This window comes from Lagenorhynchus albirostris, chromosome 8 (genome assembly GCF_949774975.1).
Source record: "Lagenorhynchus albirostris chromosome 8, mLagAlb1.1, whole genome shotgun sequence".
In the NCBI taxonomy this organism is placed as follows: Eukaryota; Metazoa; Chordata; class Mammalia; order Artiodactyla; family Delphinidae; genus Lagenorhynchus; species Lagenorhynchus albirostris.
Genome location: NC_083102.1, coordinates 43,672,529 through 43,690,187, shown reverse-complemented (window position 1 = coordinate 43,690,187; position 17,659 = coordinate 43,672,529). Strand labels below are relative to the sequence as shown.

The following is a 17,659-nucleotide window of genomic DNA, read 5'->3' as shown; positions in this document are numbered from 1 at the left end:
AGAGCAACTAAGCCTGTGTGCCACAACTGCTGAGCCTGCGCTCTAGAGCCTGCAAGCCATAACTACTGAGCCCGCGGGTGCGTGCCACAACTGCTGAGGCCCGCGTGCCTAGAGTCCGTGCTCCGCAACCAGAGAAGCCACTGCACTGAGAAGCCCGCGAAGAAAAGCCCCTGCTCACCGCAACTAGAGAAAGCCTGCGCACAGCAGCGAAGACCCAATGCAGCCAAAAATAAATAAATAAAATAAATAAAAAAATAAGTTTTATACTGTTAAGTTAAAAAAAATAACGTGCAGATGAATGTGTATAGCACTTGTGTTAAAAAAATAAAGCCCTCTGCTTGTCTGTGATGTATACAATATTCCTGGAAGACTTCACAAGACACTGGTAAAATTGGTAGCCATTGGGAGAAGGAACTGGTAAGCTGGGGGAGAAAGGAAGTAGTATGAGTTTTCATAAGTAAACCTTAGGTACCTTTTAAATCTGGAGCACATACATGCATGCATTAAGAAATAAAAAATAAATACATTAAAAAAATAAATAACGAGCTTTTATTATCCTCAACAACAGAGGAAAGTCAAGCCTGAAATCTAAGGGTATTAAGTAGCCCCACCATGGAGGGTGGAAGCTGTGGCAGCACCTGGAAGAGCTTCCTCAGAGATTCCCTTAGTCTGGCCACCCTGCCAGAGGCATTTCTAAGGAATCAGGACCCACAGTGATCAGCAGGGAGGAGAACAATGAGAAAAGCTTTCCAGCCTGAAATCAGCCGCTGTCCAGAGCTAGCACCTGGCAAGATACAACTCACTCTTCTGGGGGTCACATCTTCACTGGAAGGTAGGTGAGAATTCACACCTGTGACACCAAATCTCCTCCTCTCTTGGTGTCTCTCTCTCCTATTCCTCTCTGATTCCACATTCCTCTGCTCTTTGGCCACGGTGTTTGATTTCTGAGAAGAGAATGTTGAACAAGTCAAGCTCTTGTCACTCTGAGTCTGAACTCTCATTTGACTTGGAAGACTTATGCTTTCGTTTTTTCTTCTTTTTCTTTTCTTTCTTCTTTTTCTTATGCTTCTCTTTCTTCTTCTTTTTCTTGTGTTTCTCCTTACATTCTGAGGAACTGGAGCTGCTCCCATCTTCATCTGATGTTGAATCCTCCAGTAACTGTTTTAACTGTTGTATCCTAAACACATAAGATTGACCAAAGAAATACATTCAATGTAACTTAAAAAATTCTTTTAGATAAAAATATAAGAACAGTAGTGAGGGTGAATAATGTCACAAAGCATCACCTCATTAAAGACAGTACTTATTTTTGCATGTTTTCCCCATTCTTGTCTACACCCCTGCCTATTTTACATGACTGTAACCAGTGTACAAGCTATTTTGTATTCTTTTCACTGTCCTAAATGTTTCTGTATGTTTCCATAGTCCTTACTATTATAACTTCTAACAGATGGATACTTTCCTAAATCATTCCCCCACTGTTCAAGTTCATACTAAGTAATCTACCTCCTCAACAATTATAATTCAGCACAGGGAACTATACTCAATATTTTGTAATAACCTGTAAGGGAAGAGAATCTGAAGAAGAATATATGTTATGTATATATATTATATATAATAATTATATATAATTATAGTTCAGTATCACCAATTTGAAAAAATACCCCCCAAACCCCAAAAAAAGTCCTCTTGTTTTTTCACCCTGTCTTTAACCCTGTCTAGGAATTTTTAACAAAAGCTCAGATCTTTAAAGAAGATCTAGAGAAGATAAATTACAGTTGCCAACGTCAACTATCAGTGACATGAGTGGGCTGGGCCAAGCCCATTGCTTTAAGTTAACCCAAGTAGAACAGGCTGGCCTGCTCATTCCCCGCACACTGGCTTTTTCAGGGACTATTCCTGTTTTCCAAGTATTTTGCAATTAAAGTACCATATTTACTAAAACCACTCCTCTAATACTGGAATCAAAAAATGTTTAATTTATAAAGGTTCTAACTATATAATTTCAAACTTTAAGAGGATATTGTTATCATCTGGACAATCTCACCTTACATCCTTTTCATGTCTTTTATTCTCTCGAATGATGTCGTACATGGGATCTTCATGTGCCTTGAGGGTTAGAGAAGGTTATGGTTAGGTTAGGCTTCATAGACTGTTAAATTAAATCCCTCTTTCACTGAAACTAATTTTTTCCCCTCCTGTGTGGTATGATTTTATATTTAATACGTTCTAATCCTTCCTAAGGGTTACCATCATTTCAAACTCCTGGAGGCTATAAAAAAGATTTTCCAGTTATACAAATACAGGGTATAATTTACATAGCCTTTATAAGGAAATAAACCATGGCAAAATCATTATTAAATACCACTCAAGGTTAAAAATCTTGAGGTAATTCTATTTGTTCTATGTGGAAAGATGATCAAGAGATATTATTAAGCAAAACAGGTGATTTGGAAATGATGCGTAAGAATGATTCATTTATAGGTACACAAAAACATACTGGATATGACCAAAGAGAAGTCTGGAAGTATATTCAAGCTACTTACTACAAATTCCCTCTGGGGAGAGAGGCAAGATTGGACTTGAAAAATCAATTGTGAAAAACCTTACTGTAATGTTTCCATTTTGTTAAAATAAGGCAAATTTATTCTTATGATATTTGTATAATTAAAAGCTACTTAAATTACTTAAAAATATGAATACACAGAATGAATTTTATGGCATGTGAATTATCTTTAAAAGTATGTTTATTATAAAATTTTTACATATCAAAGAAAACATAAAGTTAATAATATCTATTATTTTACCAGCCGGGATATCCACTGTTAATATTTTAGTGTGGTTCTTCCAGTCATTATTCATAATTTACAGAAGATTATAATCATGTTATATATACAACCCTATTCTCTTTTTCACTTATGCTTTCATGATTATCTTCCTATGACATTACATATTCTTTTAAAACATAATTCTTAAAGCTATATGATTTATATGTTGTGGTAACTTATGTTGTATATTGGACACTGCAGTTGTTTCCTATTTTTCTTCAGTTTCTATTTTCTAATCATATAAATAATTCTGAAAGTTATCCTTATACATTCATAATAATTTGTGCATACTGATGTTGTTATATCCTTAGATCAATTCTTAGAATTTAGGTTCCTAAATTTTAAAAATATGAATATGTTTCAGTTTTTGAGATTTATCATTAAATTATCTATTACAGGCACTGTAAAAGTTGACATTCCAGGTAGCAGTGATTTATCCAGAATATTTTCTGTAAATTAGTAAAATGAAAACCCAGTATTTTAAATATCTTAAAATCCTTGGAGAATGTTTATATACCCCTGTTTGATATGCTGATAATCCCAATATATCCAGTAATAGCATAGTTAAATTGACCAAAACAGTTACTGAATGGTGAGTTAACCCTGGGAGGTGACTTTGTTAAAGTGATGAAATGATAGATTGATTTTACTGTCATCTAAAGAGGGTACATCGTTTATACACACACTTCCAGTTTATGGTAGAAAAATATACAGACTTTAGACAAAGACTGGCAAACTAGAACCCTGATTTTATTTATGAAATATGAGTTTTTTACATAAGTAAAAAAAGACTGACTGGGGAATTCCCTGGCAGTCCAGTGGTTAGGACTCTGCGCTCTCACTCCTGAGGGCCCAGGTTTGATCCCTGGTCAGGGAACTAAGATCCCACAAGCTGCATGCCAAAAAAAAAAAAAGAAAAAAAACTAACTGAATTGATAAAAATGCCTGCTTCAGAAAAAGAACCACTGTTCCCAAGACAAAAGCAAATAACATTTTAATACGCATTTTTTTGTTAATGAACTAATCTTTCATACAAATTCGATTTAACAGAGATGTAGTTAACACCAGATACTTTGGGTTAAAGGCTTTCGGAATGTATTTTATGTGAACCTCCAGTTCACTGGTGACTGCCTGATTCACCAACATTCATCATCTCCAGTAAACGTAAATTGACACTCTGGGGTTTTACTTACTACTCTGAACTGTTCTAACTTTTGGTTGCCTTTGATAAAGAAAGGGCATTCTTTGTCGCCCGTTCGGTGACCATACCGTTTACAACGCCAACCTGAAAACAAAGAAAAAGGGATATATTTCTGTAAGATAATGCATTTTTACTCAATCAAGATAAAGGTATCAGTAGATCATATTAAAGATATTCTTCATTAGATTCCAATTTTAAAAGCAAATATAATTAATGGATGAGCCATGTAAGATCCCAGAAAAGAGAGGGCAACTAATTACTTCCTCAAGTATCCTTTAATCGTAGAGGTTTAGAAATGAACCAAGTACTTACTAAACAATCCCATGCAAAAAGCAAAGTGTGATTTTTTTGTTTTTTAACTGTGTTACAGGTTGAATTGTGTCATCCCATCTGCTTCCCCACTGTATTGAATTGTCCTAACCCCTAGTACCTCAGAATGTGACCTTACTGGGAGACAGGGTTTTTAGAGAGGCCTGGAATACATCCTTCCCTCACAGCCCTCAGGAGGACACCCTGACTTTGGACTTTTAGCCTCCGGAACTGTGAGACAATAAATTTCTCGTTTAAGTCATACAGTTTGTGGTACTTTGTTACAGCAGACCTAGTAAACTATACAGGCATCAAGCAACTCCAACCAAGGAGGTCAGGAAGCAGGAAGAGGGATTATAGGTAAGATCAGCCCAATTTGCTCCACGCTGGTAGCTACTGAAAATATGTAGTGACAGGGAAATAATGTTTTCCCCTTTATATTTTTATTTGAGAGTTGGTAGTAGGAAACCATTGGGAAAAAATGAAGTTTAGGGATTCTCTGACCTGCCCCTGTCCTTATCTCCCCACTATTTCCACCTGGGGAAGAAGGAATGCACTCTTAATGCAAATGCAGACCGCTTCAAACACATGTCTGTCTTTATGATAAAAAGGGGGGGGATTTTAAATGCCACGGATTGATGTGTGGGTATCAAGAAGGATCCATACCATCTGTGATCAAAACTCTTTGTTAAAGGAAAGGTGATCCTTGTTACTCAAAGTGTGGTCAACGGTACAGACCAGCAAGATTAGCATCACCTGGGAGCTTGTCAGAAATACAGAATCTCAAGCCCACCCTAAGTTTGAGAAGCTCTGCTCTAGATAACACTAGGATCATGGAAATCAATGAATACGGGGTTATGTGTGCATGTGTTTTTCCATCTGGGATGGATCCAAGTTTTGTGGAGTCTGACGCTTACATAAATTAAGGAGAGGAAGGGCTCTTTAGGCAAATTTTTATAGAAAGAAAGAACCATATGACTACACTGGTGGGACTCCAAAGACCTTTGGAAGGTACAAGGGAACTCTTAAAGGTTAAGCTTCATTAACTTCATGTAAAACTGGTTCTGGTCCAGACTAAACACTTTTAATTTGCAAGTCAATGAAAAGAACTGGGGCTTCCCTGGTGGCGCAGTGGTTGAGAGTCTGCCTGCTGATGCAGGGTACATGGGTTCGGACCCTGGTCCGGGAAGATCCCACATGCCACGGAGCGGCTGGGCCCGTGAGCCATGGCCACTGAGCCTGCGCGTCCGGAGCCTGTGCTCCGCAACGGGAGAGGCCACAACAGTGAGGGGCTCGCATACCGCAAAAAAAAAAAAAAAAGAAAAGAACTGTAAAATGGTAAGTGAAGCACAACTAACTACCCTATCACAGAGAGGAGCGGTTTTTAACCATAATTTAAAAAAAAAAGAAAAAAAGAAAAAAGAAAGAAATGTAATCAGTTTAATATGGGATTCAACTCTGAAAATAATAAACACAAAGGGTTTACTTAACTAAATTTATGATATAACTATTACTGGGACAATGAGATATATGAAGGGTATGTGTATGAGATGGGATGGAGGAAGAAAAAAAGAGCTGAATTCTTGTCTTCTATAGGAAGAAGTCAACAGATAATGAAACCTGAAAAATCAAGGGGCAGGAATGTAATCCTGTTATCTAGATACACAGGGATAGGGACTTCCCTGGTGGCGCAGTGGTTAAGAATCCGCCTGCCAATGCACGGGACATGGGTTCGGGCCCAGGTCTGGGAAGATCCCATGTGCCACGGAGCAACTAAGCCTGTGTGCCACAACTACTGAGCCTGCGCTCTGGAGCCCGTGAGCCACAACTACTGAGCCCGCGTGCCTACAGCCCATGCTCTGCAACAAAAGAGGCCACTGCAGTGAGAGGCCCGCGCACTGCAATCAAGAGTAGCCCCCGCTCGCCGCAACTAAAGAAAGCCCGTGTGCAGCAACGAAGACCCAACACAGCCAAATTAATTAATTAATTAAAAACCCCCCAAAAACCTTTATAGATACATAGGGATAAACTTCAAAACAACCTTCCTAAAAGAGGTTGAGGTGGTCGCCTTTTAGGTGAGGGGAATGAAGGAAAGGGGCTGAGAACCGATATATTAATTATGTGCGTGAAGAATCTTTGTACAAAAAAATGTCTTTAAAGGCAGCCGTATCCTTTCTTCAAATGCCGTCTTACGCTGGATGAAGATGCTGCTGCTCTGGTGCGGTGGAGGGTGTGCACACAGAGCTCTACCTGTTCCAGACCCATCCTCTGTGGCCCAGAGCTCCTCTCAGGTTACCTGGATAAAACCTCAACACCTCTGATGAGGATGACTGACTGAGGTAAGACCCAAGGGACCACCCTCCAATGCATCCCTTGTCCCCCATGGCATTTCTACATGGAATATCCTTTCTGTTACAGGAATATTACTGAAGCGTATACTCCGCAGGTAGCTACGGCCCTGTGGAAGACCATTTTCCTTACAGCCAGAAGCCCTGGAGTCTAGGCACTGTACTGCCTCTTACCACAGAACACTTAATAACATATGCAAGGCGGCTTCCTCATCTATAGCACAGAGATCATGCCCTGACTTTAGCAGGGCTGTGGTGAGAATGAATTAAAAGAAGTGAACTTGTTTGTAAACAGTGGTCTATAACTTGCATGTATTGAGGGTGTTACTTGAAACCCTTCCACACTCACACTGCATGACTTTGACTTCTTTCCCCAGTGGCATCCAAAGTCCTTTGGTTGGTGCGTGGGCCAGAAATTCCCTGGCATGTTCATTGCCTGGGACATCTGGTATACAGTCTTCTGGCTTAGTCTCATCTTCCTGAAAAGGAAACAGTGTGTAAGCTGTGCGGCAAAAAAAGCACCGGAACTCTCTCCCACCTGTCTGAGAACACAGCCCTGCCTGGCTTTCTCATGGGCTGGAGATCCCAATGTCATCATAAGTTACCCTCTGAAGAGCTAGAAAGAAAGACAAATCATAACTGACAGAAAAAAACGGAAGTAACTATACTAGAAGAGCTAGCTATACCATGAAAACAAAGTAGCTGTTCTTAGAGAAGAGTTACTAGTGTTTACATAGGATTGATCTGTGAGCTCCAAATTGATTCTAGATCACAAAAATTAGATTCTAAGATCACAAAAGGTTTTCTGCTAACTTAAAAGCTTTGTGGAATGAGGCAGAATATAGAGTTAAACAAGTAAGGTTTCCTGGAATAATAAAAACAATGTGTTAGAGTAAAATAGATTATTAGACCTTGAAGGCCACTGTCATGTTTTATAATCTCACACATGCCGTATTAGTGAGATGTATTTTCATTACCAAATAACTGCACTATATAATTAAGGTGCTGTTTTTTTACCTTATGATTTTTTTTTTTTTTTTTTTTTTTGGCGGTACGTGGGCCTCACTGTTGTGGCCCCTCCCGTTGTGGAGCACAGGCTCCGGATGCGCAGGCTCAGCGGCCATGGCTCACGGGCCCAGCCTCTCCGCAGCATGTGAGGTCTTCCCGGACTGGGGCACGAACCTGTGTCCCCTGCATCGGCAGGTGGACTCTCAACCACTGCGCCACCAGGGAAGCCCTTACCTTATAATTTTTTCAAGTTTCCACGAATATTAAATTTATAATGGAAGAATGTTTTCTAAAAATCTTTTTTTTACGTTGAAAGTTACCAAAAAGAAAAGGTTACTTTGGCCTTAAGTCCTCTAAGTCTCGCTCCTGCAGAAAGACACTGACACTGTGGCCAGGGTGCTGGAGGAGGGACTCCTGCAACAGGTAGGGCTGGACTGGATGAGCTTCACGTCTCCTCAGAGTCCAGTGTTCTCTGAGCTGATGACATTCAAGAAATCAGCACCGGGGGCGGGGGGGTCAGAGAAGGAACATGGGGCAGGAGAGCTTTGAGGAGATGCAGTCACAAGTGAGACAGAAAGAATGGGAGTGAGCGCTGAGGAACACTCGGGGGGCCTGCAGTGGTTTCTTAGGGGACAGACACAAGGCTGATTAAATTTCTGCAAAGGCACAGGCTGTGACAAAGCCCAAAGTGCATGAACCGACTGCCATCTGCAGGGAAGACACAGAACTATCATAAAAGGAGGTTCAAACCTTATGCAGCTGTTTTTCGTAAGTGACTGAGTCTGAGCACTGAGTCAAATCTGTCTCAGAGAAAAACCAAAAGTACAAACTTCACACTGACCTTGATAAGTCCAGGAGGAGGTTTTTCATAACTAGAAAGGAAGAAAACACCAGTCATGAGCCATGTTCATAGGAATGTAACACATCTCAATCAGCAAAAGGCAACTGCAGACCAAAATAAAAAGAATATTTTTAGTAAGAACTTAAAACCATATAATAATTAACATAGTTAATAAAATATGCCTAGCAGTCAGAGGTCTTATATAAATAAACTGATGCTATACCATATCCTGCTGGGATATAGCACTTAAATTCACCAAAATAATAACTAACTTGGTGTCTTAGGACAATGATTTTATTTTTGGAAGAAGGGAAAGCAAGAGATTGCAGGGAAAATGTGAGGTAACAAGAGCCTTGAACGAATTATGGTTCCAGCCTGTCATTACAGTTGTTGGTTGATTTACCTACCATAACTTCCAGCTTCCATAACACTGAGAGGCTCATGGGGGTGGGGGTGTGTGAGTGATCTGTTCTGACAAGGGTGGGGGCTGTGCAGAGGGGAGGGAGCAAAGCCTGAGGGAAGGGCCTGTTGTAGGGGAAGGAGGGGAGGGTGATCTGTCCCAGAGGCTCCCCCTCCCACCTCGCCTTCCCCCTCCCCCTCCCCCAGCCCCAAAAGCTCCGGATTCAAGATCCTCCCCACTGGCCTATCCTGTTTGCAGAGTGGGCTGCTGGGCTGCCATCTGCTGCGCAGCTCTCTGACTGCCCTTTATGTCCCTACTGACCTCCTGGGACTCAGGGATGCAGGACTCCTGCTTGGTGCCTGGACGACAGGCTGGCACTCAATGAAGAACTACCGGTAGAGAGGCAGGTGACTGATAGTGTGCAAATGTACTTCCCCTTCCTCCAACAGAGAGAGCTCTCAGACCCCCAGGGTCCTGAGGATACAAATCATGCCTGTGCTCCCAACTCATTTCCACTTCTCATCACTCCACTGGAACTTCTGGAAAAGGCTGATGGATGCCAAATCTAGAAAAGCAGCATCCAATGCTAGGGTTCATTTTAAACAAATCAGTTTTAAAAGTTAAAAATTGAGATATAATTGACATATAACACTGTATTACTTTCAGGTGTAATTATGTTCAGTTTCAGGTACTGACACATTCCAGGCTATGCAGCACATAGCATGGGTGTCTGGCTTTTAAATGAGTGCCTAATTGACACAACCCCCTTCTTAAAGAAAAGTAGTTGGAGGGACTTCCCTGGTGGTCCAGTGGTTAAGACTCTGTCCTCCCAATGCAGGGGCACGGGTTCAATCGCTGGTTTGGGAACTAAGATCCCTCATGTCACATGATGCAGCCAAAAGAAAGTAGTTGGAAAAAGAGGCAGAACAACTGAACATCTGAGGTCTTTTCAATGCCTCTATAACGAAATTTTACTGAGAGAGGGCATCAGGATGCTGTGGCTGGTTTAAAACTGTATCTTGGCTCCAATAACTTGGAAATGGGGGATTCCCAAAGTTGCTACACACAGAAGGTGAGTTCAGAGATGATTAATTTTTTGAATTTTGTACAGTGAAAATAATAAATTCTAAAATGGTTAATCATTTATCTAATAGTCAAATAGATACTAATTATCCCCAAACTAGTCAAAAATTGTTTAAGTTAAAAGAAAGAAAGCAGTAGTGTATAGGACAGTGTGCTTGGTATGGTTCTATTTGTGTGTATGGGAAAAGGGAGATTATATATATATAGGATACCTGAGGGAGGGAGCTTTATTTTTCACTTATATTTATTTACATGCAAATACACTGCCTCAATGTTTTTTAGTTACAAAAGAAAAATGAAATTAATGTCATCTTCCTTACACCTATGTTGGTATAAGCCCAGGCTAATAAAGGTCTGAGAGATAAACCAAAGGTTACTTGGGACGTAGGAAAAAAAGAAAAAAGGCCCAAAATATGCTAATAGGAGCTCATTTCTGCTATAGAGTTATACAGGCTCCATTTTTGTTTTAAAATTTCAATGTTATTTCTCTAATTGTTTCAGTAATTAAATCCTCACTCTTGCTCTAACCAACTTGCTATTTCCACCTACCAAAAAAGAACAGGTATATTAGGAGAAACTAAACTTAATTTTCAGGCGATATTGAAGGTTCAACTTAAAAACTTACTCCTTGCAGAAGTAACCAGTCAACAATAATCATGCCAGGCTTAGTGCTAAGTACCAGAAGGGAGAACTAAGGGGATAAGGGTACTCCTAAATGAAATCTAGAAAAGCCATAAAGTTGAAACTCCTCTCAGAAACACCCATGTAATTCTTGACAAAGGTACTTTGTAGCTTGGGACCCCCAGAGTGGAGGCCTCCCCAGTGACCCAGCTCATGTCACAAATCTAAACCGAAGTCAGCCTGAACTAATGGGAAATGCCTCACTGTCAAGGAAATCTGGAATACCCCAGTCACGATCCTCCACCTCAGCTTAATTTAGCTTATCTGACCCTAGATAAGACGACGTGCTAGTCTGTTAAGGAAATCCCTGACCCTCTAGCCAATCGTGCCCTATTTCCAAATTGCCTCACCTGAGGCCCCATAAAACCCGCTCTTGTCCAAAATCCCTGGGAAGAGTGTTCCACTGCATGTGAAGTGCTGTACTTCTCAGTCCATGGATTGTTTTCCCTTGAATTAAGGACATCAAACTCGTTAACAAATTGTATCATTTTTCTCTTTAGACATTCTTTAGAACTGTCTTGATAAAGGAGATGTTTTGTTTTTTTGGAGCAGAGAACCCCATATCCCAGCCAGAATGTTTTCCAGTTCTAAATCAGTGTGAATGGGCTTTGCAGGTAAAAAAATTGTACTTTGAATTGTGATCCACTCTCACTGCTGTCTACCTTGTGCAAGTTACTTAAACCCCCAGAGCCTCAATTTCCTCATGGGTAAATAGTTCACAGCAAACATGTGAAAGGCACTCCACAATGCTGGCTTCTGCCTCTTCTGTTGAAGAAAAGTTAGTGCTCTTAGTAGCCTCATGAGGCAGCTCAAGATTAGGCACTAGCATCATAAAGGCCAAGATCGGGACCCAAGAGAGAGGCCTCGCCAACCCTCACATCTTTTTACAGATCTGCAGCTTTACGGGGATTTACCAGCTGCTCCTAAGAGGAGGTGGGCATAGACCTGGCAGTGGACTTTCTACAGACATCATCCCCAGCCGGGTTTACTACCTTTCTAGGCCATGCGACTCTTCAACATCTAGCTCCAGGGATCACTGCCTTTTCCCCATGCAGGTGAGCTGGTATAGGATCATGTCACCTAAGATGGCTGTTCTTTGGCTCTCTTTATATCCCCTATTTGATCAGTCCCTGCGCTTCACCTACACCTTCCTGCATGACTGACCTTCCCTCTTAATCACAGAACTTATTCAATAACTGCCTCTGTGCTTGCCCCACCCCAGCTAACAGCTCCATTAGGATAGTTTATCAAAGTGAAAACCTCTGCCCTGTGACAGCTGATAACCTGAGGGGCTGTGAGGGACACACCTCTCTGCTGGTTTCCCTGGTAACTGATGAGCCAACCTGATGTCAATCCCCACTGTAACTGGTAAACCTCCCCACCCCCCAAGCAAAGACTGCTGTCTGTGTCCTGACTGCTGTCTGCTGTACACAGTGGGGTGCTGCTCCAGGACTTTGCTTCAGTCTTATAAGATCCCCTATCCAAGAAACCTTCAGTGTCTCTGTTGCTATCTCCAGGCTCTTTCTTTGGTCTTGTGGCTGGGCAGTTATAAGACTTGCAGGCCTGTGGGGTGCAGTGAGGTATACCAGAGGTGCAGAGGTGGTAGATCAGGGTTCAGCAAATCTATCCCTACCTCCTCTGAGGCTCAGCAAATCACCATGTGATTAGAGGACTGGAACTTTCAGCCCCACCTCCAGGAAGGTTGAATTAATCACTAATGGCCAATGATGAATCAATCAAGCCCCTATAATGAAACCTCTATAAACACCCAAAAGGATGGCATTAAGACAGCTTCAGGGTTGGTGAACACGTGAAGGCGCGGCATACCTGGAGAGGGCTTGGAAACTCTACAGAGCTTCTCACATACCTTACCCTATGTATCTCTTCCATCTGGCTGTTCCTGAGTTATAACCTTTTATAATAAACCAGTAATCCAGTTAGTAAAACATTTTCCTGAGTTCTATGAGCTGCTCTAGCAAATTAACCAAACTAGAGGAGGGGGTTGTGGAAACCTCCAATTTATAGCAGGTACCAACCTGGACTTGCAAACATCTCTGCACTCTTCCAAATAAGGATTATGATGGAGGCGTCTAGTGTCCATCCTCACCCTCACTGTCACTAATCCAGGGCCTTTCTAAGATTTACTCCCTGAAGATTACACAATAAACAACTGGGTATAAGTAGAATTAGCCTTTTAGATACAGTACAAAGCTTTTTAGGTATGGTATTTCCAAAGCAAATTCTTAAAATATTTTCCAATGGAAAGCTGTCGCATGTCATAGGCCTAGGCCTCTTTTAGGAGGAATAATGGAAATTTGCATAAATTGGGCAGGTGATACGGTCCATCAGCAGCCCTTCATTAGAAACATTAATGCTATGTCTTAGGCATTGGGGCTTAAGGGAGTTTGGAAGGGAGGTGGTAAAGTCTATGTAAATATCCAGTAATCCGACAATAATTTATTTTTGCCATAGGAGTTGTATAAATAACATGGTCAAACTATCTATATTCCTCAAAAATATGTAAATATTTTTGCCTAGATAGAAAAAAAAAGTGACGGAACTGAACATTTCTTTTTTATTTTTTAATTTATTTTTATATTTTGGCTGTGTTGGGTCTTTGTTTCTGTGCAAGGGCTTTCTCTAGTTGCGGCAAGTGGGGGCCACTCTTCATCGCGGTGCACGGGCCTCTCACTGTTGCGGCTTATCTTGTTGTGGAGCACAGGCTCCAGACGCGTAGGCTCAGTAGTTGTGGCTCACGGGCTCAGTAGTTGTGGCTCACGGGCCCAGTTGCTCCGCAGCATGTGGGATCTTCCCAGACCAGGGCTCGAACCCGTGTCCCCTGTATTGGCAGGCGGGTTCTCAACCACTGCGCCACCAGGGAAGCCCCTGGAACTGCACATTTTGAAATCTCTTATTATTAGCAATGGACTTCCCTAAAAAAGTCCATTTTAGAACTGTTTCCACAAGTGTAAAGGAATGTGGTTGATTTTTTTCCTAGGGCTAAACAATTCATTAGTTTAGGTAGCATGTTAAAAAGATATTTCTCAAAGATTAAGGTAATATTTAACTATTGAAAATAACAGATTTGGAAATGAGAATCGGAGTGTGTTTACTGAGTAGCTTGGCTTCTGTGCTGTGACAGCTGAGAAGTGTGCATTATCTTTGTAATAAATCCTCAAAATTAAAGAAAGTTAGTGGAGGCCCATTATTTTGTGCCATCTGTAAATCCTTGCCATTATATCATTCAGATTGTGACAGGTTGCCCTGGGCAGTATGAAGACTAAATTAAGATAAATTTTGATAAGAGATTATCTCCTAAATAGGCATGGGACAAAAAAATCTTTATTTTGCCAAGTACTTAATAATACTCTTTGTGTATTTGAGTGTTGGGGTAGGATTTCTTTTGGAAGAGTCCTTCACGTAAGCATACTCCATCCCAGTTGTTCCTGTAGCCTGGCCCTATGGGGGCTGGAAGGCAGAGATGAAACTCCACATATACTCAAAATGTCCGTTCTGTTATGCCCAGTAGCCCAGGAGCACTTGAGTGACAGAGCTGGAAAATGGACAGGAGCATGTGTGGAAGACTCAGATGCCTTTGGGGGCCTGGCAGGTATGGTAAGAGTAAGAAAAATTAAGGTTAGGTGTAAGAAAATGACCAGAGGAGTGTGAGGGTAACTAAAGAGGGCATACCAGGTGGCAAAAGGATTTGAATTCCACTTGTAAAAAACCACAGTGGAACTTAACATGCCTGGTTGACCAACTTACTTACCTGTCTTCCTTTCCCAGACTCTCTTAAAATGACAATTAAAGAAATAAAAAAAGGTTAGAAGCCACACAGAAATCCTGAGAGGGGATACAAGGCTGGAGACAAGAAAGGAAGGGAAAGAGAACTAAACCCTCATCTACTATAACATGAGCTTAATAGGTAACATTTACTATTCAATCGAAAAAAAGCAGTAAAAGCATATAATTCAGAAATAGTTAAATCCCAGAGAAAAAATTAAGTTTCCCCATTGAAGCCTTGGTTGGAGGGAAAGGTACAGGGAGTGTGAGTAGAGATACAAACCACTATTTTTTGAAAGACTATTTAATGTTTAAACTATGTTAAAGTATTATTCTGGAAATACAGACTTCCATTTAAAAGGAAAGAAGCCTCTGAACTAGCCAAACTATAAATATGTCAACAGCCCAGAACTTTTAAAATCTCTGAACTGAAAAATCCCACTGGTCTGAGAATCAGACACCCCGGTTTCTCTTTAGTTTTGTTAGTTTACAGTTCCGTGTGTGCTTTATTAGGTTACTTAACTGCTGAACCTGCATTTTCTCATGTGCAAAAGGAGGTTATAAAAGGATGTCTGTGAGTGCGCTCTGAGCTACAAAATAAATGTAGAGTATTAACAACTATGTGGCATCCTACAGTTAGGATACTGAGGGCTAGGGGGTGGGGTAGGGCGGCTGAGCCCTGCCGGAGCTTATCCTAGGGAACACTGTTCAACATCGGCCTTGCACAGGCAACAAAGAGCCTCCCAGAGTGCCCTGAAGGGGCCAGGACCGTGGATGCCAGCAATCCACAACCACTGCCCACTGAAATGAAATTCAGCTCAAGAGCCACGCTGAAAAGAGCAGGCCAGGCTACGAGGAAGTATGCATTTTGTGCCAAAGCTCCCAGCGGTTAATAATGAAGGATTAACCCTTTAAGGACTTTTCATGCTGTCTCAGCAATCATGAGAAGGTAGGTAATGGGAAGCGCCTAAAACAAATAATTCAGATAACTCAGTGAACACCAAACTTAGTAAAGTCAGACTTCTAAAGCTGATTACAGAACGACAGAAACACAGAAAAGAGCCGCAAGGGTCATTAATCCAACCTTCCACCTGATGTTTAAATCTCCTTTACAACCAACCCTTCTCCCAGGGGTTATCTGGACTCTCTCCCGGGTAGCTGGGGGAGTACAGTGCCTCCTAGGTCAGGCCACGCTGACCAGCAAGAATCTATGACTCTGGTCCTAATTCTTCTTGTTGAGCTGGAACTGGCCTCTTTGTAGCTTCCACCCTTAACCCTGGTAAAAAAAATCCTGGGGACGAGAGAGAAGTCCACGCTCTCTTCTACCTGACAGCTCCTCCCGAAGAGTCAGGGACCAGGCCCTCACCCCACGTTTTTTCTTCCCTTCCTCACCGCGCACTCACGTTACGGGACTGGGCTTTTTCCTCCCTAGCTAACAGCACTAGATGAAAAGAATGGGGATTTTACCCAGTTCAGAGCGAGCCCCTTGAACTGAGAAATGGGAAAGGACCCAAGGGCGCAGCCGCACTTCTCCTGTATTCAAATCCTGACCGACACCGACGTCGCCGCACGAGGAATAAAACAGTCGTTTCCGGCGGAGAAGCGCCCGCCCGCCGCCGCCTCGCGCGCCCGGGACAAGCCTGGGGATGGAGCCTCCCCCCCTTCCTCCAAAGGCTGAGAGTCCAGCGTCCCGCAGCCCGGGATCAAAACCCGCACCCGGCTCGCTGGGGACGGGCCCACCTGCCCACTCGCAGGTCTCCATCGCCGGGCGGGCTCCGCCGCGCGACCGCGGGCCCCGACCCCATTCCTCGCATTAGTCGGGGGCGGGCGTGACGGACTCACAAGGACTCCAGGTGCTTGAGCTGCTGCAGCTGCTGCGCGTCGTGTCGCCGCCGCCTCTGTTCCCGGCGACGCTGCAGCTCTTGCTCCGGAGGCTCCCGCGGCTGCCGTGCGCCCCCTGCCCCCGCGTCGTCGCGCCCGGGTCGGGACGACATCGCGGCCCCGCGCGGCGCGGCTGAAGCGGCCCCGTGCGGCTCGGCTGAGGCGGCCGGCGCGGCGAAGACGGTACTTCCTCTGCGCTGCGCACGCCTAGCCCCGCAGCGCCCCCTCCCGCTGCCGATCCGCGTCCCGCCGGGCCGAGCCGGGTGTCCCCTCCGCGGCCGCCTGCACCGTGCCGCCCAAAGGCCAGCGCGGCCTCAAGTTGTTGATCGGAGCGCCGGGTCCTGCAAGTCAGGTCGGCTGGTGCCGGAGGCCGGAGCGCGCTCCCTGGCGGCGGAGTCTCGGTGCTGAGGACGCTCTGTCGGGACCCTGAGCCAGTTCTGCGCGTGGCTGGGCCCCTCTCCGGGTCGGACGCCTCCCCTCGAGATCTTCGTCCCTGAAGGCCGGGAAACCTGTGCAAGTAATTTTCGTATTCCCCCAGTGTCTAGGCGTACAGGAGCTGCTCGTTACATGTTAGTAGGATTCATCTAGTTTTGGAAGAAAGCAAGGCTTCCACAGAAATTCTCCAATTTTCCAGAACATGTGATCCATGCTATGTATAGTCAGTGTAGTATACTGTATTCAGATAAGGTTTGGGTTATGGAAAAGAAAAGCTAATATACACGGTGTACTTTTTATGCGGTCATTGAGCTAAGCCCTTAATAGGAGTTGATTTAATTTTTAAAATCGTAATAAGTGCTGTACGTAATACCCATGTGTACTATCCTTATTTTACAGATAATGAGGCCCGAGAGTTAACTGACATGCCCAAGGAAACAGAACTAGTAGGTCATGGAGCCAGGATGCAAAAGTGTAAGGTGCTTAACTAGGTTGTGCTTTGAAACTGTATCTGATATATAATTTTTTCAGCCTTGAAATAATGGAAGAAGCTGCAGAGGAATTAAAAATAACTGCATAAGGGAAATGCTTGCCAAAATATTCAGTTGTTAATAACCCAAAGTGAAGAGCTCTTTCAAATTTATTCAAGAAAACACAAACACAGAAGCTATGCACAGACATGTGAAATTATGCTGATATATGTTCTGGAACTTGGAAATGACCTCTTCCTCTAAGAATGAAGCCAATTAAAATTGTTGCATGAATGTATGATTCAGCCATTCATGTGTAACAGATCAGGACCCTGTGGGGGCCTTCCAGGATAGACCCCTCCCCCATATACTCTGCTATAGCTCCTGTTGG

At 42.9% G+C, this 17,659-nt stretch overlaps 3 protein-coding genes across 9 annotated transcripts in view; 1 reads left to right on the top strand and 2 right to left on the bottom strand.

The window, feature by feature from the left end:
- Positions 1–7,160, bottom strand: part of KBTBD2 (kelch repeat and BTB domain containing 2) — a 205,678-nt gene extending 198,518 nt beyond the window's left edge. The window contains exon 1 of the mRNA XM_060156882.1: positions 7,036–7,160. The gene's annotated coding sequence lies outside the window, so the exon portion shown is untranslated. The remainder of the gene's footprint in view (positions 1–7,035) is intronic.
- Positions 532–16,715, bottom strand: RP9 (RP9 pre-mRNA splicing factor). Its single transcript, XM_060156888.1, has 6 exons — positions 16,325–16,715; positions 8,536–8,566; positions 7,036–7,165; positions 4,022–4,113; positions 2,048–2,109; positions 532–1,177 (listed from the first exon to the last, which is right to left on the bottom strand). The coding sequence occupies exons 1-6, from the start codon at positions 16,474–16,476 to the stop codon at positions 979–981; spliced, it is 666 nt and encodes a 221-aa protein (XP_060012871.1). The 5' UTR covers positions 16,477–16,715; the 3' UTR covers positions 532–978.
- Positions 16,716–17,196: 481 nt separating this feature from the next.
- BBS9 (Bardet-Biedl syndrome 9) overlaps positions 17,197–17,659 on the top strand; it is a 446,338-nt gene continuing 445,875 nt past the window's right edge. For 6 of the 7 annotated variants that reach the window (XM_060156866.1, XM_060156864.1, XM_060156867.1 and 3 more), the window contains exon 1: positions 17,197–17,277. The gene's annotated coding sequence lies outside the window, so the exon portion shown is untranslated. The remainder of the gene's footprint in view (positions 17,278–17,659) is intronic. The other variant, XM_060156865.1, reaches the window with a different exon arrangement.